Below are 26,158 nucleotides of genomic sequence, written 5' to 3'. Positions count from 1 at the left end.
GCTACCGCAGGTAAATCTAACTTTCTCTAACGTCCTAGTGGATGCTGGGGACTCCGTAAGGACCATGGGGAATAGACGGGCTCCGCAGGAGACATAGGCACTTTAAGAAAGAATTTAGATTCTGGTGTGCTCTGGCTCCTCCCTCTATGTCCCTCCTCCAGACCTCAGTTTGAATCTATGCCCAGACGAGCTGGGTGCTACTTAGTGAGCTCTCCTGAGCTTGCTGTAAGAAAGTATTTTGTTATGTTTTTTATTTTCAGGGAGCTCTGCTGGCAACAGACTCCCTGCATCGTGGGACAGAGGGGAGAGAAGCAGCCCTACTCTCTGAAGCTAGGTCCTGCTTCTTAGGCTACTGGACACCATTAGCTCCAGAGGGATCGTACACAGGATCTCACCCTCGTCGTCCGATCCCAGAGCCGCGCCGCCGTCCCCCTCGCAGAGCTGGAAGACAGAAGCCGGGTGAAAGAAGCAAGAAGACTTCGAAATCGGCGGCAGAAGACTCCAGTCTTCATATGAGGTAGCGCACAGCACTGCAGCTGTGCGCCATTGCTCCCACACTACACCCACATACTCCGGTCACTGTAAGGGCGCAGGGGGGGGGGCGCCCTGGGCAGCAATTATAGACCTCTTTGGCAAAAGTTTGCATAATATACAGTTGGGCACTGTATATATGTATGAGCCCCCGCCAAAATTGTACATGAAAGCGGGACAGAAGCCCGCCGTCGAGGGGGCGGGGCTTCTTCCTCAGCACTCACCAGCGCCATGTATTTTCTCCACAGCACCGCTGAGAGGAAGCTCCCCAGCCTCTCCCCTGCAGTTACACGGTAGAAGAGGGTGAAAAGAGAGGGGGGGCACATAATTAGGCGCAAAAATCAATGTAAACAACAGCTATTCCTGGGTTAATAGCGCTGGGGTGTGTGCTGGCATACTCTCTCTCTCTCTCTCTCTCTCTCTCTCTCTCCAAAGGGCCTTATGGGGGAATTGTCTTCAGATGAGCATTCCCTGAGTGTGTGGTGTGTCGGTACGTGTGCGTCGACATGTCTGAGGTAAAAGGCTCCCCTAAGGAGGAGATGGAGCAAATATGTGTGTGAGAGGGTGTCTCCGTCGACAACGCCGACACCTGTTGGATATGTGTAATTAAGTGCTAAGGTGAATTTATTGCACAAAAGATTAGAGAACAGACAGGAAATCTACCCATGTCTGTCCCTATGTCGCAGAGACCTTCAGAGTCTCTCAATGCTCACTATCCAAAATAATAGACACTGATATCAACACGGAGTTTGACTCCAGTGTCGACTACGATAATGCAAAGTTACAGCCAAAATGGCAGAAAAGTATTCAATATATGATTATTGTAATAAAAGATGATTTGCATATCACTGATGACTCATCTGTTCCTGACACAAGGGTACACATGTTTAAGGGGAAGAAAGCTGAGGTAAATTTCCCTCCTCTCATGATGAAAAAGAGCGGGAATCTCCAGACAAGAGGCTGCAGATTCCCACAAAGAATTCTCAGGCAGTATCCTTTCCCCACTAGGGCCAGGATATGATGGGAATCTTCCCCTAGGGTGTCAAGCTATTCTCAGGGATCCTGCAGATAGCGTGCACTTTCTGGTACACTACTCAGACCGGCGATTGTGTCGGCATGGGTTTATAGCGCTGTGGCAGCGTGGACAGGTACCTTATCAGCAGAGATTGAGACCCTAGTATGTATATAGATATATATGTATATATAGAGATATATCTATATATATATATATTAAAGATGCTGTCTTAAGAGATATGTATATATAAAACATGCCCAAAGAGACATGAGTATACTGGGTCCTAGAGTCACAGCTATGTTGATTTCTGCTTGACGTGTCCTGTAGAATATGCAATGGACAGATGATGCCGACTTAAGAGGCATATGGAAGGCTGAGGATTGTGTGGAGAAGGGTTCTCGGACCTGGTCTCCACAGCTATAGCTGGTAATTCTGATATTTTGCCTTATATTCCTGCACAGCCTAGGAAAGCACGACATTATCAAATGCAGCCTTTCCAATAAAGAAACAAGAAAGTCCGAGGTGCGTCCTTTCTTGCCAGAGGCGGGGGCAGAGGAAAGAAGCTGCACAACACAGCTAGTTCCCAGGAACAGAAGTCCTCCCCGGCCTCTACAAAAATCCACCGCATGTCGCTGGGGCTCCACAGGCGGAGCTAGGCCCGGTGGGGGCACGCCTTCGTAAGTTCAGCCACAAGTGGGTTCACTCCCTGTTAGATCCCTGGGCAATAGATATTGTGTCTCAGGGATACAAGCTGGACTTTGAGGAGATGCCCCCTCACCGACGGCCCTGCCGGCTTCCCCCCACGAGAGGGAAACAGTGTTAACTGCAATTCACAAATTGTATCTTCAACAGGTGGTGGTCAAGGTTCCCCTCCTTCAACAAGGAGGGGGTTATTATTCGACCATGTTGTAGTCCCGAAACCAGACGGTTCGGTCAGACCCATATTGAATTTAAAATCCCTGAACATATACCTGAAAAGGTTCAAGTTCAAGATGGAATCGCTAAGAGCGGTCATTGCAAGCCTGAAAGGGGGAGATTTTATGGTGACTCGGGACATAAAGGATGCATACCTTCATGTCCCCATTTATCCACCTCATCAGGCGTACCTCAGAATTGCGGTACGGGATTGTCATTACCAATTTCAGACGTTGCCGTTTGGTCTCTCTACGGCCTCGAGAATATTCACCAAGGTAATGGCGGAAATGATGGTGCTCCTGCGGAAGCAAGGTGTCACTATTATCACGTACTTGGACGATCTCCTCATAAAAGCGAGATCAAGAGAGCAGTTGCTGAACAGCGTATCACTTTCTCTGGAAGTGTAACGGCAACACGTCTGGATTCTATATATTCCAAAGTCACAGTTGGTTCCTACAGCTCATCTGCCTCTCCTAGGCATGATCCTAGACACAGACTAGAAAAGGGTTTATCTCCCGATAGAGAGAGCTCAGGAGCTTGTGACACTGGTCAGGAATCTATTAAAACCAAAACAGGTGTCAGTGCATCACTGCACTCGAGTCCTGGGAAGGATGGTGGCATCATACGAGGCCATTCCCTTCGGCAGGTTCCATGCGAGGACCTTCCAATGGGACTTACTGGACAAGATCACATCTTCAGATGCATCGGTTAATCACCCTATCCCCCAGGGCCAGGGTGTCTCTCCTGTGGTGGCTGCAGAGTGCTCACCTTCTCGAAGGTCGCAGATTCGGCATTCAGGACTGGGTCCTGGTGACCACGGATGCAAGCCTCCGAGGGTGGGGTGCAGTCACACAGGGAAGAAATTTCCAAGGGCTGGGGTCAAGTCAGGAGACTTGCCTTCACATCAATATCCTGGAACTAAGGGCCATATACAGCGCCCTACGTCAAGCGGAGTCCCTGCTTCGCGACCAACCGGTTCTGATTCAGTCAGACAATGTCACCGCAGTGGCTCATGTAAACCGCCAAGGCAGCACAAGGAGCAGGGTGGCGATGGTAGAAGCCACCAGAATTCTTCGCTGGGTGGAGAATCACGTAAGCGCATTGTCAGCAGTGTTCATTCCGGGAGTGGACAACTGGGAAGCAGACTTCCTCAGCAGGCACGACCTCCACCCGGGAGAGTGGGGACTTCATCAAGAAGTCTTCATGCAGATTGCAAGTCGGTGGGAACTGCCATAGGTGGACATGATGGCATCCCGCCTCAACAAAAAGCTGCAGAGATATTGCGCCAGGTCAAGAGACCCTCAGGCGATAGCTGTGGACGCACTGGTGACACCGTGGGTGTTCCCGTCGGTCTATGTATTTCCTCCTCTTCCTCTCATACCAAGGTGCTGAGAATCATAAGGAAAAGAGGAGTGAGAATAATACTCTTTGTTCCGGATTGGCCAAGAAGGACTTGGTATCCAGATCTGCAAGAAATGCTCACAGAGGACCCGTGGCCTCTGCCTCTAGGACAGGACTTGTGCAACAGGGGCCCTGTCTGTTCCAAGACTTACCGCGGCTGCGTTTGACGGCATGGCGGTTGAACGTCGGATCCTAGCAGAAAAAGGCATTCCGGATGAGGTCATTCCTACGCTGATAGAGGCTAGGAAGGATGTGACGGCTCAACATTATCACCGTATATGGCGAAAATATGTGGCTTGGTGTGAGGCCAGGAATGCCCCTACGGAGGAATTCCAGCTGGGCCTTTTCCTTCACTTCCTGCAGTCGGGAGTGACTTTGGGCCTTAAATTGGGTTCCATTAAGGTTCAGATTTCGGCCTTATCCATTTTCTTTCAAAAAGAACTGGCTTCTCTGCCTGAAGTACAGACGTTTGTAAAGGGAGTGCTGCATATTCAGCCCCCTTTTGTGCCTCCAGTGGCACCTTGGGATCTTAACGTGGTGTTGAGTTTCCTGAAATCACACTGGTTTGAACCACTCAAAACGGTGGAAGTAAAATATCTCACATGGAAGGCGGTCATGCTATTAGCCTTGGCTTCGGCTAGGCGTGTGTCAGAATTGGCGGCTTTGTCACATAAAAGCCCTTATCTGGTTTTCCATGCGGATAGAGTAGAATTGCGGACCCGCCCACAATTTCTGCCGAAAGTGGTTTCATCCTTTCATATAAACCAACCTATTGTGGTGCCTGTGGCTACTACTGACTTGGAGGATTCCGAGTCACTGGATGTGGTCGGGGCTTTGAAGGTTTATGTAGCCAGAACGGCTAAGGTCAGGAAAACAGAATCTTTGTTTATCCTGTATGCTTCCAACAAGCTTGGGGCGCCTGCTTCAAAGCAAACTATTGCTCGCTGGATCTGTAACACGATTCAGCAGGCTCATTCTGCGGCTGGGTTGCCGCTGCCTAAATCAGTTAAGGCCCATTCCACAAGGAAGGTGGGCTCTTCTTGGGCGGCTGCCCGAGGGGTCTCTGCAGTACAGCTTTGCCGAGCGGCTACTTGGTCAGGTTCAAACACCTTTGCAAGGTTCTACAAGTTTGATACCCTGGCTGAGGAGGACCTTGTGTTTGCTCATTCGGTGCTGCAGAGTCATCCGCACTCTCCCGCCCGTTTTGGAGCTTTGGTATAATCCCCATGGTCCTTACGGAGTCCCCAGCATCCACTAGGACGTTAGAGAAAATAAGATTTTACTTACCGGTAAATCTATTTCTCGTAGTCCGTAGTGGATGCTGGGCGCCCGTCCCAAGTGCGGACTTCTTCTGCAATGCTTGTATATAGTTATTGCTTAAATAAGGGTTATGTTATAGTTGCATCAGGGTTTATCTGATGCTCTGTTATTGGCCCTCATTCCGAGTTGTTCGCTCGCAAGCTGCTTTCTTAGCTTCTTAAAATTGCGAACGAAAGATTCTCAAAATTGCGACCACACACCTCTTAGCAGTTACTGACTTACTCTGCATCTGCGATCAGTTCAGTGCTTGTCGTTCCTGGTTTGACGTCACAAACACACCCAGCGTTCGCCCAGACACTCCTCCGTTTCTCCAGCCACTCCCGCGTTTTTCCCAGAAACGGTAGCGTTTTTTCGCACACACCCATAAAACGGCCTGTTTCCGCCCAGAAACACCCACTTCCTGTCAATCACATTACGAACACCAGAACGAAGAAAAAACCTCGTAATGCCGTGAGTAAAATTCCTAACTGCATAGCAAATTTACTTGGCGCTGTCGCACTGCGGACATTGCGCACGCGCAGTAGCGACTAATCGCTCCGTTGCGAAAAAAAATAACGAGCGAACAACTCTGAATGACCCCCATTGTTCATACTGTTAACTGGATAAAGTTATCACAAGTTATACGGTGTGATTGGTGTGGCTGGTATGAGTCTTACCCTGGATTCCCAAAATCCTTTCCTTGTACTGTCAGCTCTTCCGGGCACAGTTTCTCTAACTGAGGTCTGGAGGAGGGACATAGAGGGAGGAGCCAGAGCACACCAGAATCTAAATTGTTTCTTAAAGTGCCCATGTCTCCTGCGGAGCCCGTCTATTCCCCATGGTCCTTACGGAGTCCCCAGCATCCACTACGGACTACGAGAAATAGATTTACCGGTAAGTAAAATCTTATTTTTTACCGTTTATTCCCCAACAGCAGAAGAAAACTCCAACATATCAGATGCAGTCCTTTCGGTCACTAAAGTCCAGAAGAGGTCGGGGATCCTCCTTCCTTGCCAGAGGTATGGGTAGAGGGAAAAGAACACCTGCTTCGGCTAGTGCCCAGGAACCGAAGTCCTCCCCGGCTTCTAAAAACCCACTGCATGACGCTGGGGCTCCCCTGCGGGAGTCCGCACCGGTGGGGCTCGTCTTTGACTCTTCAGCTCAGACCTGAATCCTTGGGCGTTGGAAATAGTTTCCCAAGGCTACAAACTGGAATTCGAAGAGGTGCCCCCACGCCGATTTTTCAAGTCGGCCTTACCAGCTTCTACCCCAGACAGGGATGTAGTGTTAGCTGCAATTCAAACGCTGTGTCAACAGCAAGTAATTATCAGGGTTCCCTTGAACCAACAGGGAAGAGGGTACTATTCAACCCTCTTTGTGGTCCCGAAACCGGATGGTTCGGTCAGACCTATTTTGAATCTAAAATCCCTAAACCTGTACATGAAAAGATTCAAATTCAAGATGGAATCACTCAGGGCGATAATAGCCAACATGGAGGAGGGGGAGTTTATGGTGTCACTGGACATAAAGGATGCTTACCTTCATGTCCCCATATATCCTTCCCATCAGGAGTACCTGAGATTCGCTGTACAGGATTGTCATTTACCAATTTCAGACGTTGCCGTTTGGGCTTTCCACGGCCCCAAGGATTTTCACCAAGATAATGGCGGAAATGATGGTGGTCCTGCGCAAGCATGGAGTCACAATTATCCCATACTTGGACGATCTCCTGATAAAGGCGAGATCAAGAGAGCAATTGCTGAGCAATGTGACACTCTCTCTGAGAGTGCTCCAGCAACACGGTTGGATTCTAAATCTACCGAAGTCACAGTTGATTCCGACAACTCGACAAACGTTCCTAGGTATGATACTGGATACGGAACAAAAGAAGGTTTTTCTCCCGTTGGAAAAAGCCCAGGACATCCAGAACATGGTTAGAGACCTGCTAAAGCCAAAAAGTGTATCAGTTCATCAATGCACTCGTGTTCTGGGGAAAATGGTGGCAGCCTACGAGGCCATCCCCTTCGGCAGGTTCCATCCAAGGACGTTTCAATGGGACCTTCTGGACAAATGGTCCGGGTCCCATCTACATTTACATCGGAAAATAACACTGTCCCCCGGGACCAGGGTGTCTCTTCTATGGTGGCTGCAAAGTGCTCACCTTCTGGAGGGTCGCAGGTTCGGAATTCAGGACTGGATCCTGGTAACCACGGACGCGAGCCTCCGAGGATGGGGAGCAGTCACCCAAGGAAGACATTTTCAGGGACTGTGGTCAGACCAGGAGTCCTGTCTACACATCAACGTGTTGGAGCTAAGAGCCATATACAACGGCCTTCGACAAGCGGAGAGTCTTCTTCGCAACCTACCGGTTCTGATTCAATCAGACAATGTCACAGCAGTGGCTCATGGGAACCGCAAAGGCGGGACAAGAAGCAGAGCCGCGATGGCGGAAGCAACCAGGATTCTTCGCTGGGTGGAAAATCACGTAAGCGCTCTGTCAGCTGTCTTCATTCCGGGAGTGGACAACTGGGAAGCAGACTTCCTCAGCCGACACGATCTCCATCCAGGAGAGTGGGGACTTCATCAAGAAGTCTTTGCAGTGATAACGGGTCTTTGGGGAGTTCCTCAAATAGACATGATGGTGTCCCGCCTCAACAAGAAGCTTCGGAGGTATTGTGCCAGGTCCCGGGACCCTCAGGCAGTAGCAGTAGACGCCCTGGTAACGCCATGGGTGTTCCAATCGGTCTACGTGTTTCCTCCTCTTCCTCTCATCACAAAGGTGTTGAGGATCATAAGGCGAAAAAGAGTACAGACAATACTCATTGTTCCAGACTGGCCTCGAAGGGCCTGGTACTCAGATCTTCAGGAGATGCTCACAGGAGATCCCTGGCCTCTTCCTCTAAGGGAGGACCTGTTGCAGCAGGGTCCTTGCATGTTCCAAGACTTACTGCGGTTACGTTTGACGGCATGGCGGTTGAACGCCGGATCCTAGCTGAGAAGGGGATTCCGGAGGAGGTCATCCCTACTCTAATAAAGGCTAGAAAGGAGGTGACGGTAAAACATTATCACCATATCTGGCGAAAATATGTGTCTTGGTGTGAAACCAAGAACGCCCCTACGGAAGATTTTCATTTGGGTCGTTTTCTCCACTTCCTACAGACAGGAGTGGATATGGGCCTAAAATTAGGCTCTGTTAAGGTACAGATTTCGGCCCTCTCGATATTCTTTCAGAAGGAATTGGCTTCTCTTCCAGAAGTCCAGACTTTTGTAAAGGGAGTGCTACACATCCAGCCTCCTTTTGTGCCTCCAGTGGCACCATGGGACCTGAACGTGGTGTTGCAGTTCCTAAAATCACACTGGTTTGAACCATTTAACAAGGTTGAGTTGACATTTCTTACCTGGAAGGTGGTCATGTTGTTGGCCTTAGCATCTGCAAGGCGAGTGTCAGAATTGGCGGCCTTGTCTCACAAGAGCCCCTACTTGATTTTTCATGTTGATAGAGCGGAATTGAGGACACGCCCTCAATTTTTGCCTAAGGTGGTTTTTTCATTCCATTTGAACCAACCCATTGTGGTGCCTGTGGCTAGGAGTGACTTGGAGGATTCCAGGTCCCTGGATGTAGTCAGGGCCTTGAGGATTTATGTAGCCAGGACGGCTAGAATTAGGAAAACAGAGGCTCTGTTTGTCCTGTATGCTGCCAACAAGATTGGCGCGCCTGCTTCGAAGCAGACTATTGCTCGCTGAATCTGTAACACGATTCAGCAGGCTCATTCTACGGCTGGATTGCCGTTACCGCATTCGGTTAAGGCCCATTCCACTAGGAAGGTGGGATCTTCTTGGGCGGCTGCCCGGGGCGTATCGGCATTACAGCTTTGCCGAGCAGCAACTTTGTCGGGGTCAAACACTTTTGCTAAATTCTACAAGTTTGATACCCTGGCTGATGAGGACCTAGCATTTGCTCAGTCGGTGCTGCAGAGTCATACGCACTCTCCCACCCGATTGGGAGCTTTGGTATAAACCCCATGGTCCTTACGGAGTCCCCAGCATCCTCTAGGACGTAAGAGAAAATAAGATTTCTCTGACGTCCTTGTGGATGCTGGGACTCCGTCAGGACCATGGGGAATAGCGGCTCCGCAGGAGACTGGGCACAAAAGTAAAAGCTTTAGGACTACCTGGTGTGCACTGGCTCCTCCCCCTATGACCCTCCTCCAAGCCTCAGTTAGATTTTTGTGCCCGAACGAGAAGGGTGCATACTAGGTGGCTCTCCTGAGCTGCTTAGAGTAAAAGTTTAAGTTAGGTTTTTTATTTTCAGTGAGTCCTGCTGGCAACAGGTTCACTGCACCGAGGGACTAAGGGGAAAAGAAGCGAACTCACCTGCGTGCAGAGTGGATTGGGCTTCTTAGGCTACTGGACATTAGCTCCAGAGGGACCGATCACAGGCCCAGCCATGGATGGGTCCCAGAGCCGCGCCGCCGGCCCCCTTACAGAGCCAGAAGACAGAAGAGTCCGGGAAATCGGCGGCAGAAGACGTCCTGTCTTCAATAAGGTAGCGCACAGCACCGCAGCTGTGCGCCATTGCTCTCAGCACACTTCACACTCCGGTCACTGAGGGTGCAGGGCGCTGGGGGGGGGCGCCCTGAGACGCAATAAAAACACCTTAGATGGCGAAAAATACATCACATATAGCTCCTGGGCTATATGGATGCATTTAACCCCTGCCAGTTTTCCTTAAAAAAGCGGGAGAAAGGCCGCCGAGAAGGGGGCGGAGCCTATCTCCTCAGCACACAAGCGCCATTTTCCCTCACAGCTCCGCTGGAAGGACGTCTCCCTGACTCTCCCCTGCAGTCCTGCACTACAGAAACAGGGTAAAACAAGAGAGGGGGGGCACTAATTTGGCAGATTAATCAATACAGCAGCTATATAAGGGAAATACACTTATATAAGGTTATCCCTGTATATATATAGCGCTCTGGTGTGTGCTGGCAAACTCTCCCTCTGTCTCCCCAAAGGGCTAGTGGGGTCCTGTCCTCTATCAGAGCATTTCCTGTGTGTGTGCTGTGTGTCGGTACGTTTGTGTCGACATGTATGAGGAGGAAAATGGTATGGAGGCGGAGCAAATTGCCTGTAATAGTGATGTCACCCCCTAGGGAGTCGACACCTGACTGGATGGTCTTATGGAAGGAATTACGTGATAGCGTCAGCACTTTACAAAAGACTGTTGACGACATGAGACAGCCGGAAAATCAGTTAGTACCTGTCCAGGCGTCTCAAACACCGTCAGGGGCTCTAAAGCGCCCGTTACCTCAGATGGTCGACACAGACCCAGACACGGACACTGACTCCAGTGTCGACGGTGAGGAAACAAACGTGATTTCCAGTAGGGCCACACGTTACATGATCACGGCAATGAAGGAGGTTTTGAACATTTCTGATACTACAAGTACCACAAAAAAGGGTATTATGTGGGGTGTGAAAAAACTACCCGTAGTTTTTCCTGAATCAGATGAATTAAATGAGGTATGTGATGAAGCGTGTGTTTCCCCCGATAAAAAACTGCTAATTTCGAAAAAATTATTGGCATTATACCCTTTCCCGCCAGAGGTTAGGGCGCGTTGGGAAACACCCCCTAGGGTAGATAAGGCGCTCACACGCTTATCAAAACAAGTGGCGTTACCGTCTCCTGATACGGCCGCCCTCAAGGAGCCAGCTGATAGGAAGCTGGAAAATATCCTAAAAAGTATATACACACATACTGGTGTTATACTGCGACCAGCAATCGCCTCAGCCTGGATGTGCAGTGCTGGGGTGGCTTGGTCGGATTCCCTGACTGAAAATATTGATACCCTGGACAGGGACAGTATATTATTGACTATAGAGCATTTAAAGGATGCATTTCTATATATGCGAGATGCACAGAGGGATATTTGCACTCTGGCATCAAGAGTAAGTGCGCTGTCCATTTCTGCCAGAAGAGGGTTATGGACGCGACAGTGGTCAGGTGATGCGGATTCCAAACGGCATATGGAAGTATTGCCGTATAAAGGGGAGGAGTTATTTGGGGTCGGTCTATCGGACCTGGTGGCCACGGCAATGGCTGGGAAATCCACCTTTTTACCCCAGGTCACCTCTCAGCAGAAAAAGACACCGTCTTTTCAGGCTCAGTCCTTTCGTCCCCATAAGGGCAAGCGGGCAAAAGGCCACTCATTTCTGCCCCGGGGCAGAGGAAGGGGAAAAAGACTGCAGCAGACAGCCTCTTCCCAGGAACAGAAGCCCTCCCCCGCTTCTGCCAAGTCCTCAGCATGACGCTGGGGCCTTACAAGCGGACTCAGGTACGGTGGGGGGCCGTCTCAAGAATTTCAGCGCGCAGTGGGCTCACTCGCAAGTGGACCCCTGGATCCTGCAGGTAGTATCTCAGGGGTACAAATTGGAATTCGAGACGTCTCCCCCTCGCCGGTTCCTGAAGTCTGCTTTACCAACGTCTCCCTCCGACAGGGAGGCGGTATTGGAAGCCATTCACAAGCTGTATTCCCAGCAGGTGATAATCAAGGTACCCCTCCTACAACAGGGAAAGGGGTATTATTCCACGCTGTTTGTGGTACCGAAGCCGGACGGCTCGGTGAGACCTATTCTAAATCTGAAATCCTTGAACACTTACATACAAAGGTTCAAATTCAAGATGGAGTCACTCAGAGCAGTGATAGCGAACCTGGAAGAAGGGGACTATATGGTGTCTCTGGACATCAAGGATGCTTACCTCCATGTCCCAATTTGCCCTTCTCACCAAGGGTACCTCAGGTTTGTGGTACAGAACTGTCATTATCAGTTTCAGACGCTGCCGTTTGGATTGTCCACGGCACCCCGGGTCTTTACCAAGGTAATGGCCGAAATGATGATTCTTCTTCGAAGAAAAGGCGTCTTAATTATCCCTTACTTGGACGATCTCCTGATAAGGGCAAGGTCCAGGGAACAGTTAGAGGTCGGAGTAGCACTATCTCAAGTAGTGCTACGACAGCACGGGTGGATTCTAAATATTCCAAAATCGCAGCTGATTCCGACGACACGTCTGCTGTTCCTAGGGATGATTCTGGACACAGTCCAGAAAAAGGTGTTTCTCCCGGAGGAGAAAGCCAGGGAGTTATCCGAGCTAATCAGGAACCTCCTAAAACCAGGCCAAGTGTCAGTGCATCAATGCACAAGGGTCCTGGGAAAAATGGTGGCTTCGTACGAAGCGATTCCATTCGGCAGATTCCACGCAAGAACTTTCCAGTGGGATCTGCTGGACAAATGGTCCGGATCGCATCTTCAGATGCATCAGCGGATAACCCTGTCTCCGAGGACAAGGGTGTCTCTCCTGTGGTGGTTGCAGAGTACTCCTCTTCTAGAGTGATAAAGCTAAAAGTTTATCGTATATAATACCCTTTATGAGGTCTAAGAACACTGTACGCTATTTATGTATGAAGTACCGTAAGGGTACGCTAGTTGCGTAACAATCGCTTTGCCGTGATCGAGACGCTCAAGCGTCACGTTCACTCACGGCCAAGAGATCACAGGCAGGCACGTTATTGGCTGTTAACTAAAGTAATGATTCGCTATAGCGTAGCGAACGCTCGGGACCACGAGGAGATCACCAGCGGAGCTGACGCTCACTATATTAAACCTTTGTATCTAAACCATAAACAGTGTATTGTGCAGTAAAACCTTAGTGTAATGTTAGAGAGTAAATGCAACACAGTATAACCTTATTACCTTAAAAGCTGTTTGAGCGTCACCGACACTCTGAGAATACTTAATACTATAAGAAACACACAGATACCGTGCTCAGGGTCCAACGCCTAAAATATATATTATGAATGCTATACTTGCAAAAGAGTTAAACACAATACAAGTCATACACTACAATATAACAGACTACCTAACCAGATAACTACACAGGAAATACAATACAATACAATTTAAGGGAAAATGAGTGAGAAAGAGAAGGAGAGAGAGAGAGAGAGAGAGAAATTGAGAGAGATTGGCCCACAATAACAAGAAGATCAATATAGTTGCGGAGAAACACTTACGCACAAGGGGAAACGATCGCATGCGCCTCGATATCCAGCTCCCGATTATCAGCAATGAGAACCGTTGAAGAGAGTGAACTGGATATGGTCGGCCTGCCTATTTATGCCCCACACACAATACAATTCAATGGTCCCTACAATCTTATTGTTCATTGGACACAGGAATTCGGCTTCGCATTATAACAAAAGGTCATAGGTTGATTCATACAGGTGGGCTGTGACTATTTCCAACAGCTCAGGTGGGAGGGAAACTGGGTTTCCCGCCGCATGGGTAATAAAGTGCAAATAAAGTAAATGTTCATAAACTTCTTATGTCCATAACTATTCGCACGAGCGATTGATCTGCTTCAAACCAACACCGGAATATTTCTAATTAAATATTCTTCCGATGGATACTAAACACCACTGTATTACTCCTGTCTGACCCTTCGTATCAAACAAAGAGGGATTTCTCTGTTCATGAACATTCTATATTAACCAAACTTGCAGAATCTATCAAAGGGACCATGATCTACAAAATACATTATATAGTGAAAATATGTAATGATTGAGTCGCACGCTACGATCGCAGAAACTCTACCGTAAATACGCATACCATGCGCCTGCGGGTGCCCGCGACTGTGAGTATGCGCACGTACGGGAGAGCGTACGCACGCGCAGCACGGACCTGTGTGAGGTGCAAATATGGTAGTGTGCATAGAGATATTTTTCTGACTTTGACAAGAGGGTCGCAGATTCGGCATTCAGGACTGGGTCCTGGTGACCACGGATGCCAGCCTGAGAGGCTGGGGAGCAGTCACACAGGGAAGAAATTTCCAGGGCTTGTGGTCAAGCATGGAAACGTCATTTCACATAAATATCCTGGAACTAAGGGCCATTTACAATGCACTAAGTCAAGCAAGGCCTCTGCTTCAGGGTCAGCCGGTGTTGATCCAGTCGGACAACATCACGGCAGTCGCCCACGTAAACAGACAGGGCGGCACAAGAAGCAGGAGAGCGATGGCAGAAGCTGCAAGGATTCTTCGCTGGGCGGAAAATCATGTGATAGCACTGTCAGCAGTGTTCATTCCCGGAGTGGACAACAGGGAAGCAGATTTTCTCAGCAGACACGATCTCCACCCGGGAGAGTGGGGACTTCATCCAGAAGTCTTCCAAGTGATTGTGAACCGTTGGGAAAAACCAAAGGTGGACATGATGGCGTCCCGCCTCAACAAAAAACTAGACAGGTATTGCGCCAGGTCAAGGGACCCTCAGGCAATAGCGGTGGACGCTCTGGTAACACCGTGGGTGTACCAGTCAGTGTATGTGTTCCCTCCTCTGCCTCTCATACCCAAGGTACTGAGGATTATAAGACGGAGAGGAGTAAGAACTATACTCGTGGCTCCGGATTGGCCAAGAAGGACTTGGTACCCGGAACTTCAAGAGATGCTCACGGAGGATCCGTGGCCTCTACCTCTAAGAAGGGACCTGCTTCAGCAAGGACCCTGTCTGTTCCAAGACTTACCGCGGCTGCGTTTGACGGCATGGCGGTTGAACGCCGGATCCTGAAGGAAAAAGGCATTCCAGATGAAGTCATTCCTACCCTGATCAAAGCCAGGAAGGATGTAACTGCACAACATTATCACCGTATTTGGAGGAAATATGTTGCGTGGTGCGAGGCCAGGAAGGCCCCGACAGAGGAATTTCAACTAGGTCGTTTCCTGCATTTCCTGCAAACAGGACTGTCCATGGGCCTAAAATTAGGATCCATTAAGGTTCAAATTTCGGCCTTGTCGATTTTCTTCCAGAAAGAATTGGCTTCAGTTCCTGAAGTCCAGACTTTTGTAAAGGGGGTACTGCATATACAGCCGCCGTTTGTGCCTCCAGTGGCACCCTGGGATCTCAATGTGGTTTTGGGATTCCTAAAATCTCATTGGTTCGAACCACTTGCCACAGTGGATTTAAAATATCTCACATGGAAAGTGGTAATGCTGTTGGCCCTGGCTTCAGCCAGGCGCGTATCAGAATTGGCGGCTTTATCCTATAAAAGCCCTTACCTGATATTTCATTCGGATAGGGCGGAATTGAGGACTCGCCCTCAATTTCTCCCTAAGGTGGTTTCAGCGTTTCACCTAAACCAACCTATTGTGGTGCCTGCGGCTACTGGGGACTTGGAGGATTCCAAGTTACTGGATGTAGTCAGGGCCCTGAAAATATGTTTCCAGGACGGCTGGAGTCAGGAAATCTGACTCGCTGTTTATATTGTATGCACCCAACAAGCTGGGTGCTCCTGCTTCTAAGCAGACTATTGCTCGTTGGATTTGTAGTACAATTCAGCTTGCACATTCTGTGGCAGGCCTGCCACAGCCAAAATCTGTCAATGCCCATTCCACAAGGAAGGTGGGCTCATCTTGGGCGGCTGCCCGAGGGGTCTCGGCTTTACAACTTTGACGAGCAGCTACGTGGTCAGGGGAAAACACGTTTGTAAAATTCTACAAATTTGATACCCTGGCTAAGGAGGACCTGGAGTTCTCTCATTCGGTGCTGCAGAGTCATCCGCACTCTCCCGCCCGTTTGGGAGCTTTGGTATAATCCCCATGGTCCTGAGGGAGTCCCAGCATCCACAAGGACGTCAGAGAAAATAAGAATTTACTTACCGATAATTCTATTTCTCGTAGTCCGTAGTGGATGCTGGGCGCCCATCCCAAGTGCGGATTGTCTGCAATACTTGTACATAGTTATTGTTGCCAAAAATTCGGGTTTTTGTTGTAGTGAGCCATCTGTTCTGGAGGCTCCTCATGTTATCATACTGTTAACTGGGTTTAGATCACAAGTTATATGGTGTGATTGGTGTGGCTGGTATGAGTCTTACCCGGGATTCAAAATCCTTCCTTATTGTACGCTCGTCCGGGCACAGTATCTTAACTGAGGCTTGGGGGAGGAGCCAGTGCACACCAGGTAGTCCTAAAGCTTTTACTTTTGTGCCCAGTCTCCTGCGGAGCCGCTATTCCCCATGGTCCTGACGGAGTCCCAGCATCCACTACGGACTACGAGAAATAGAATTATCGGTAAGTAAATTCTTATTTTTAAACCTACCGGTAAATCTATTTCTCCTAGTCCGTAGAGGATGCTGGGCGCCCGTCCCAGTGCGGAAACTCTGCAAGACTTGTACATAGTTGTTGTTTACATAAGGGTTATGTTACAGTTGGAATCGGTCTTGGACCGCTACTGTTGTTTGTTCATACTGTTAACTGGTTATGTATGTTCCGGGTTACATGGTATGATTGGTGTGGGCTGGTAGGAATCTTGCCCTTGGATTTATAAAATCCTGCCCTCGTATTGTCCATCTCCTCTGGGCACAGTTCTCTAACTGAGGTCTGGAGGAGGGGCATAGAGGGAGGAGCCAGTGTACACCCATAGGAAAAGTTCTTTTAGGTGCCCATGTCTCCTGCGGAGCCCGTCTATACCCCATGGTCCTTACGGAGTCCCCAGCATCCTCTACGGACTAGGAGAAATAGATTTACCGGTAGGTTTAAAATCTTATTATTTTGTTGATATGTTTATGCAAATTCCTTATTGTGATGTAAACATATGTGGAACCTGATGAGAAGTAAACTAAACGATGCTTATGCTTTTCTGCCTGACTTCATTGGGTGTTTATACTTTAAATAAGAAACAATTTCACCAAATAATCCATACACAAAGGCGCATAATGCACAATATTATACTACTTAAAACCCAAACGTCGTAGCTTGACACAACCACAATATTGCACGCTAAGGTACCAATTTTTGATGCTAACAAGAAAACACTAGCCACAAATATCTGCAAAAAATTGTAAACATCAAAACCAAAGATGCATGAAAAATCACATCAAGCACACAAAGGACAACCCAGAATAACACACAATAAACATAAATCCTATGAAATTGTAAAAAAAAATTTTTTTTGCATAAAACAGATTTATCACACTTCTTTAAAATACACCTACAAACATTTACTTTTGACATAAAACACCAGAAAAAGGCCAAGGCAACCAGAAAAAAAAAACTATACAATGGAAAAAAAACATACATAATTGAGAATAACACTACATCAGGCCTGGCCAACCTGTGGCTCTCCAGATGTAGTGAAACTACACATCCCAGCATGCCCTGCCACAGTTTTAGCATTCCCTAATAGCAAAACTGTGGCAAGGCATGATGGGACTTGTAGTTTTACAACAGCTGGAGAGCCACAGGTTGGCCAGGCCTGCACTACATCACCAACACATTAGAAGAATGAACTAACTTACAATCACAATTAGCTAGAAGACATTTCAGACAACTAAGGACAAAGCACAGATGTTTAAATTTTAAACAACAAGACAAATAACTCACCATCCTGCCTTGGCCGATCCGAATCCCGGACATGAGTCGCACCAACCACTTCTGGCGGAATGAGAGTATGCACAGGCTCCTCCCAATCCCGATAAGACGCTCAGAAGGGGTGTCCACCCCCGGTTTGGCGGGCTGATTTAGCCTCCTTGGCCATCTTCGCCTTGACACGGCGCTTTATGTCGTAGAAACGCTTACGACACGTGTCCTTGGTCCGCCTCACCACACCCTCACTATTAACAGCCGCAACGACCTTCCCTCACAGAACAGTCTTCCTTCGTGACGACACCTTTGCAGCATCATGGCCAAACAACTGATGATGATGCCTCATCAGCTCCCGCACCAAAGCCATATTCTCAGCGTAGCTGAATTTAACATTGCACCCCGTCTTTGTAGTGGTGCGTGGCTGCGGAGCCACAGCACCATCACTATCACTATTACTGGAGGCTGCAGCAGCAACCTCCCCCTCCTCCTCACTAACCTCCTCCACCTCACTCACCTCCTCCACCTCACTCACCTCCTCCCTCTCACTCACCTCCTCCCTCTCACTCACCTCCTCCCTCTCACTCACCTCTGACTGGGACATAATCAGGACAAACAACAAATAACACTGAGAAAAAAAAACAGTAAACACACTCCTCCACTACCACTACACACCACACACCAAACACACTCACTCACAAACAATGACAGTAGACGTTAAAAAAAAAAACAATGACAAAAAACTAGACAGACTTTTAAATAACTACACAACAAGTATGACGAGACTACTTACACACACAGTACAGCACTCAACAATCGAAAATAACCTCCTCAAATCCTCCACAAACTCCAAAAAACTCACCAACTCCTAACACACCTTCCTCTCACCTCTCCACTAGCTAAACCCACGAGGTTCGGCCGGTTTGGGGCAGATTTATAGTAATGTGCACAGGCACTCCTCCATCACGAATCAAACCAATCACGGACGAGTGACAAAAACGAAACTTAGAAAAAAACGCGTCTGGGAACGGATAAACACTGCCGTAACAGAAATGTGACGCAGTCGTAAAAAAAAACTCATAACACGGCCGCAAAACCACTAAATCGGCCGCATTCTACCTTACAAAACCACGAATGACATCGACATCGGAAAACACGAAAAATAAAAATACGACAGCTTAGTAAATGAGGCGTAAAATTTTCAAAAAGCTGCAAATTCACACATTCGATGTCATTCGTGATGAATCTCCCTCCAAATCGGTACTAAAACGAATTTTAGTAAATTTACCCCTATGTTTATTCGAAAGGGAATCCCTACAATCTGTGCTTTGCCTCCAACTATTTATGCCCCCTATAATGGAACGTACTAGCTGAGGATTCTAGCAACGATCGACCGGTGTGTGGGCACAAGCCGCCGGAATACTCTCTGCATACACTAGGCGGGTGTGATTGGTAGTTATTGGTTGTGGACGGTTAATTTGTCACTTAATATGTTTGTCTTGATGAAACAGGATGGTAGGACGGTGCAGAGAAGTAATTTCCTCCTTTAAGCAGTTTGCTTTCTGTCCTGCAGATGGTGCACAGGTCCACGGGAAAGGAAGTATCCCCCCTCAAAGGAAGCTTTAACTGAAGTCGCTGACCGCAACCATAAGAAGATATGGACGAAGCGGCTGGGGCACTGGATATTCCAGGAGCGCCTGTAACGCAGCTGGTCCTAGCTTTCCTACACAGGCACTTATTTTTTACAACACTGCAGTGATATTTGCAACTTTTCTATTTGCATAAAGGACACGACTGTAGTGTTTTGTTTTTTGCATGGTCATTTTGGTGCTTGCTGTCCCACCGAAACTTTTTGTTAAGTGTCTCCTAATCCTGAGCTCTGCCCTCACTTTTTGTTCTGTGATTGCCTCTATAACTCCTCTTGCTTCCACATCTCTAGACGTATGTGATCTACCCACCCGTTTTTGTTTTTTTTATTTATTTTACTTTTTTTACCATAATTTGATGGCCAGTGTTTTCAGACCGAACTTTGATTTGCGTTTGGTGGGAGACTAAGCATCCACGTGTAAATGCTGCTGCCCTAAACACAAGGGTCTCCTCCTGGCTGACCAGTGGATATAAGCTACTCTTTAATATTATGCACCATTACTTTTCATCAGGCCTACATGGAAAGACGAATGAGCCACTTAGATGACAAATAGCAGCTTGCCGTATGTAAGGCTCAAGCAGATGTCACTTACCAATGAGAAATGACTTGACAAAAAGTGCAAAGGATTCTGGGAAGATGGGATCAATGGCTCAGGTCTTCCATATGACAATCGAAGAATAATGTTTATATGATTTTGTTGATGGGGCGACAGGGGGATGACATCGCACTAAATTATGCCAGAGGTCCGCACTTCTAAATTGGCCCCTGGCACTCTGTGGTATGCAGTAGATAGTTTTGACAACTTTTTCACATTTCTTAACGTTTGCAAAGCACTTAGAAAACGTAGGGCTCTTTTTCTAGTAGAATGTATGCTGACCATGTATTTTACCAAGACCAACAAAGTAACTTTATATTTTAAAAAGCTCAAAAGCAATGAGACCAGCGTCTCTGGGGTCTACAGATCCTTGGTCACTACTAGTTGCGAGATTCTAGAACATAGCAATTTTTGGCAGGTTTGGGATTAATCCTGATTTTAGTATTGATTAAAAAAAGGAAAATAGGATATTTTAATCAATCTGAGCTACTTTCTTGAAGTTTTGCTAGATTTTATTTGTACATTCCTGCTGCTGGCTTGCTGGACGTCTCGTTATGGAGCGAGTGTTGGTGCTTTCCCTCTGCATAATAATGACATTGTACGTGTGGTGGCACAGTACATTTTTATAGCACTTTGTAGCAGTTTTTGATATTTATTTTAATTTGTTGTATCTTTGGGTGGCGGGAGATGGACTGTGCCAGACGGTGTCACCGCGGTGAGGTTCATGGTCAGAGGTGCACCCTGCACTCTCCCTGCCGCCTCGCGCCATGATGTGAGGTCATCCAGCCGTGATGTAATCTAGCACTCAGAAATGGCTTAATACTCTGCACATTCCCAGCTGTAAGAACTGAAAATCTTCTGAATAAATCCACATTTCATTTTTAATAAACCGTACGAGAGTCAGGGTGTGTTGGGTGATTTTTACCGGACAGGACTTTATCACCCTCATCCTCTACTACTGCATGAGCAACCATTATCATTAGCTGGATCTTTAGAACACGATGTCCCTGTCGCATCTGTTGATATACACTGTATGACAAAGCCTTTGGTGTAAGACAAGGGGAGTAATAGTTTTTCTTTGCCGGAAGATATAATCTACTGTAGTTCAACGACAACGTTTGATTCTCGCCTCAAGGTGGCGCTGTTGATCACACAGGTTATATCTTCTACATCTTCCTTATAATTCACGGTTGCATGCATTGGAAAAAGACAGGAGCTGGATAATGTTGATTTTATTATGACATTTTGGAGTCTTTTCATCTTGGGAGCACTGTAGAAGGGATTTGGGTGCACATTTAACTAGGTGGGAGCTGCCTTATCTCTATAGCTGGCTGTCTAAAACACTAGACAAATTAAAATGTTATCCCCTGTACTCCTACAAACCCCAACACTTGTTACCGACTTCCTGGGATAAAACGATGACGGCATGTCCATAAATCTTCATTAATTCATTCTGCACTCTAACCAGTACAATACTAAGGGGGTGATGTACTAAGCAGTGAAAAGAGTGGAGAAGTGAGCCAGTGGAGAAGTTGCCCATGGCAACCAATCAGCTGCTCTGTATAGTTTTATAGTATGCAAATTATAAATGTTACTTCAATGCTGATTGGTTGCCATGAGCAACTTCTCCAATTGCTCACTTCTCCACTCTTTTCACTGCTTAGTACATCTCCCCATGAGTTCTTTATGACATATGGAGGAAGGAACTTGGGGAGTAGGACCTCCATGATTCTGCTAGCCAGGAGTGGACATTGAAGCTGTTTTCCACTTTTGGGTCACTTTAATTTAGTGTTTTCCACATTCCCTCCTGCGGCCTCTCCTAATACATTAATTTATTTTCCTGGCTGTAGTCTTCACCCATGTCTTCATATTATACATGGTTTGTGCAATATGTGCGAAGATTGGGCCTTTAGAGACATTATTCTCCAGTGCAGATTGTGCAGCAGATATGAATCACACCCAGAGGCAATAAGGACACCAGCAGCCCTGAATAAGTGGATATAGTAAAAGTTGCTTGAGAAGGGGTTAATAAGTTACGGTCGTCTGACTTAAACAAAGCACTTTTAAGTGAAATAAGCGCACTCGTGCGGAAATTATGAATTTGCTTTAACATGAGAATCCAGTCTCCACTCGGCCTATGTCACACTCTAGAGTTGTAGGTTTCTGTATTTAATCATGTTCTTCCATTCAGCTGTATTACGGCAGGGAATACAGATGGTGGGTTATGTGGGATGCGGGAGGCTGCGCACCGGAAGAGAACGGACCAGTCACTCTCACTATAAGCCTCTGCTCTGACCCCAGCTTCATTATCTCTTACATTTCATATTTTATTTGATCTACTGAGTAAACCTTGGGTGTCCCCTGGGCTGTGGGTGGGTGGGGTTCTTATTACACCTCCACCTGTACACTCCTCAGTTCATCACCCCATCTCAGTCTCCAGCCGCTGGTGAGGAAGAGTTGTTACTAATGCTTGCAGAATTATGGCTCAGCCTTAGCCACCTTGGTGTCGTGAATGTAGCCGCTGTGCAGGTAAAACATGGTCTCGCTGATCCAGTGTTCTAGGAGTGTAAAGCCATACGCTTTTCCAGGATGGCAGGTAAATGGACCAAACTTGCACTGATGGCACAAGACGTGGGCACGTCATGTCTGAAGGGAATTTGGGGGTGGGGATTTGCCCCCCCACCCTGTTTGTTGTTTGTCTGTGACCCCTCCCCCTTCCAGCACCTGATACATAATTATCTCCAGGAATGACCGAGCAACTACCATTGTTTGTCTACATAAGACAAGTATGGGTGCCTATAACAACCAATCAGATTCTAGCTATCGTTTATCTAGTGGTCAATAAAATAGTAGTCACTGATTGGTTGCTAACGATAAACTTGGTAGAACCATGAGAACAAATGACAATAGGGGAGTGTCGGTAACTTTTGTCCAGTTCTGTGTCTCCTAACCCATCATCTATTTTCTCCTACAGCATCACAGAAAAGTATATAGGTTAGACCTAACTTCCATAGAAGTACAGATTCCACACCAGCACACTCATACTTTGAGATCATGGCCCTGATTCAGAGATGTGCGCTAATGCAGCTGCGAATGTGTACACTGCTGCTGTGCGAAAATATGCAAACGTCACCGCCGTCTGGATTTGTATTGAGACGCCCCACTGGCGGATATGCAAATGCAAGCGACCTCGTACAAGTGTGCAGCTTCAGTCGCAGATCAGACTGCTATCGCCCCTCGGAAGAACCCTATGGCGGGGGGGGGGACTGAGATGCTGGAGCCGTTGTAACTGTCAATGGGATGACAGTCGCAGGCCGAGACATGCCCCAAAAACCGTTGCAACACACTTTATTATTAATATTTATTAATATTATGCTTTATATGACACCACAAGGGTTCCACAGAGCCTAAAAAAGTACATTGTACATAAACGTTTCTGCATCAGCAGGCATGACACTGAGATAAGTGTTAGGGTGGTAGCAACCAAGGGTGTGGTGCGTTGCAAGGAGTATAGGATAGAGGATAGTCTAAGAAGAAGAAAAAAGCACATGAGGGAAGAGGGCCCTGCTCGTAAGAGCATACATTCTAAAGGGAGGGGAGACAGACAGGGGTGACACAGGTGGGATAGACAGTAAGGAATGGCCATCGACCGTTGATGATTCTAAATCATCAATGGTTGCACACCAATGTTAAATAGTTTTACCGTCGATGGCGGATACACAAATGGTTTCCCACCATCGATGGTAAGCGTGGTCCTGGTGGTTCTCTTTTTCTTGTTTGCACAGCAGCGCAGAGCTACTAAGCTGTCAGCCAGTAGCTCTGCGCTGCCACTGGTTCAGGGTCCGGCAGCACTACTCTTTAATTGAACTGCAATAAAAGTGTGTGCACCAGGAAGGGTAGGGCAGAGCTGCCTGCTGTGGCCCACCTCCTTGACAGGGGCTGGAACTGCTGTCAGTCAGCAGCCCATGCCTGCCAGCTGCAACCCTTCCCCTGGCCCGTCCCTGCTCCAATGACACAGACCGATCAGAAGCGCAGAGCCAAAGAGAGACTTAGGGGGACATTTACTAAGCAGTGATAAGAGCGGAGAAATGAGCCAGTGGAGAACTTGTCCCATCAACCAATCAACAGCTCTGTATAATTTTTCAGTATGCAAATTATAGATGTTACTTCAGTGCTGATTGGTTGCTATGGGCAACCTCTCCACTGGCTCACTTCTCCGCTCTTATCCCTGTTTAGTAAATGTCCCCCTAAGCGTCCAGCCACTGCGCATGCACAGAGGAAACATTTGCACGCTGATAATCTTTATACATCAGCGCAGGCTGTCTCTTCTGCACATGTGCTATCATTCGATGGCGGATACCATCGATGATATGACATGTCGTAGTTTCATACTATCATTTATCCCTTTTAATTTAACCATCAATGAAGGTAGTACTGATAGTCGTCCCTAGTAGACAGCGAGCATGGGACAGAGGACTTAGGATGAGAGACAGCTGGGTTTGAAGAAGAAGTGGATCTTGAGAGTCCATTTGAAGTTACGTAGAGAGGTGGAGAGTCTGAGAGGGAGAGAATTCCAGAGAAAGGGAGCAGCACGTGCAAAATCTTGGAGGTAGAGGTGATAGGAAGTAATCAATAGGCAGGAGAGGCGGCGTGTACAGTTTTTGAGTGACAGAGTGTGGCCGGACAGCTCTGGTGGCCACATGGTTAATGGCGGCTGTGGCACTGAAGGGGTTAACCTCAGTGCCCGGCGCCATATTCATTGACAATGGGCACTTGGCGACATTTTTAAAGGTGCCCTGGCGCTAGGCACCAAATTTAAAATGTTATGGGCGCCAGCGCGGTGTGTTTAAAATGTTTTAAAAGTGTATTTAATTGTGTGCCGCGGTCCCGGACCTCTCCGGCAGCAGTAAGGGAGCCCCCCCTGTGCGCTGTGCTGTGTGTACGCGCCGGGGGAGCCGCTACAGCTGGGAGATCAGCTCCCGCTGCAGCGATCTGTGTGAGCCGCTGACCGCCGGAGTCCGGGAGGTCCGCTCCCGGCAACGGCAGCTGCGAGTACAGCCCCCGGCTCACTGAGCTGTGTGTGCGCCGGGGGAGAAGGGTGAGCCGCTGCGGCTGGGAGATCAGCTCCCGCTACAGTGCACTCTGTGCGTGCCTCTGCTGGGGGCCGGGAGTAGAGGTGCTGGAGGTGGCCAGCCGCGGCAGCCGGGACGAACGTCCCGGGCTGCTGGGCGGCAGGGGGGGGTGCACCGCAGCCCGGATGACTGCCAGACGCTGCGGCGAGGGCACAGAGTTCAGCGCCGCTCATGGGGGACCGGGCTAGCCGGCTCCCTAGCGGCGGGGATGATCAGGCTGGTGAGTGCTGGGGTCCGGGAGCTACGCTTCAGGCACCTCAGCGCTGCAAAGGGTACAGAGCCATGGTGGCCGGGACAAGCGTCCTGAGCCGCCGGGCTTCAGATCAGGGGGGTGCGCCGCACCGTGCGGCGAGGCCACTGAGTGAGTGCCACACTGGGGGGACAGGGAGAGCCAGCTCTCTGGATCCCAGTGGCAGTCTGGAGGATGGGAGAAGCCAGCCCCATCCCACCAGCACGGAGAAAGCCCTAGCAGCCAGGCTGCAGGGCTAGGGGAGCCCAGCGCTGGGCAGAATAAAAACAAAACAATGTATTTTTAATGTAATAAAATATAAATATAGTGTGTTGTGAGGCAGGATATATTTAGAGAGAAATGTACAGTGTATTTTAAATGTATTTAAAGGTAAAATGCACTTACTTGGTTGTGTGTCCCAGGAGGGGGGAATCCATGGCTGTGCAGGCTGATGGATTCTCCCAGACCTTTTCCCCAAAAAAACGGAATGCTTTCTCTTCCAGCCTCATACTTGAAAGGAGCATTGGAAGAGAGAGGAGAAGCTCAGCTTTGAAACAAGCCGAGTGGTTTTCTGGAGCTCCATAGGGATCACCCGTAATGGCCAGGAAACCCTGACCGGGGATCTAGGCTGCCCAGCTCTGGAGCCCGAATCCAGGCTGCAGACAGTGGGCTAGGTCCCGGGCAGGTTTCTGGAAGTCAGTTTAGGCGGGAAAACTTCCCCCAACCTAGACTGAACGGCACCGGGGTGTATCCTGATCCTCCAGGATGGGACGGTCAAAGGAGAGTGACCACTCCCCACTGTCCATAGAGGACAATGGTAGCTGTACATGTGACCAAGGAATGCACAGCCCATGGGTAAACATTGATTGGTTGTAAACCACAGGGCAGACTTACCCCCTGTGGTATTGAGTACTGGAGTAGGATAAAAGGAGGGCAGTTGCCCCATGAAAAGTGTATTATACCATTTCCATTCTGCTGTATCATCTTGCTGTA

At 48.3% G+C, this 26,158-nt stretch overlaps 1 protein-coding gene across 7 annotated transcripts in view; it reads left to right on the top strand.

Annotated features, from left to right (window-relative positions):
* Positions 1 to 20,707, top strand: part of UBN1 (ubinuclein 1) — a 129,449-nt gene extending 108,742 nt beyond the window's left edge. For all 7 annotated transcript variants that reach the window (XM_063935032.1, XM_063935034.1, XM_063935035.1 and 4 more), the window contains one exon: positions 19,135 to 20,707. In XM_063935032.1, the coding sequence (XP_063791102.1) occupies positions 19,135 to 19,187 (53 nt within the window). In that variant the 3' untranslated portion in view covers positions 19,188 to 20,707. The remainder of the gene's footprint in view (positions 1 to 19,134) is intronic.
* The last annotated feature ends 5,451 nt before the right edge of the window (positions 20,708 to 26,158 follow it).

The sequence above is a fragment of the Pseudophryne corroboree genome, chromosome 7, assembly GCF_028390025.1.
Source record: "Pseudophryne corroboree isolate aPseCor3 chromosome 7, aPseCor3.hap2, whole genome shotgun sequence".
Taxonomy (NCBI): domain Eukaryota; kingdom Metazoa; phylum Chordata; class Amphibia; order Anura; family Myobatrachidae; genus Pseudophryne; species Pseudophryne corroboree.
Note: the sequence above shows the minus strand (reverse complement) of the source record. Positions and strands in the feature narration are given on the sequence as shown.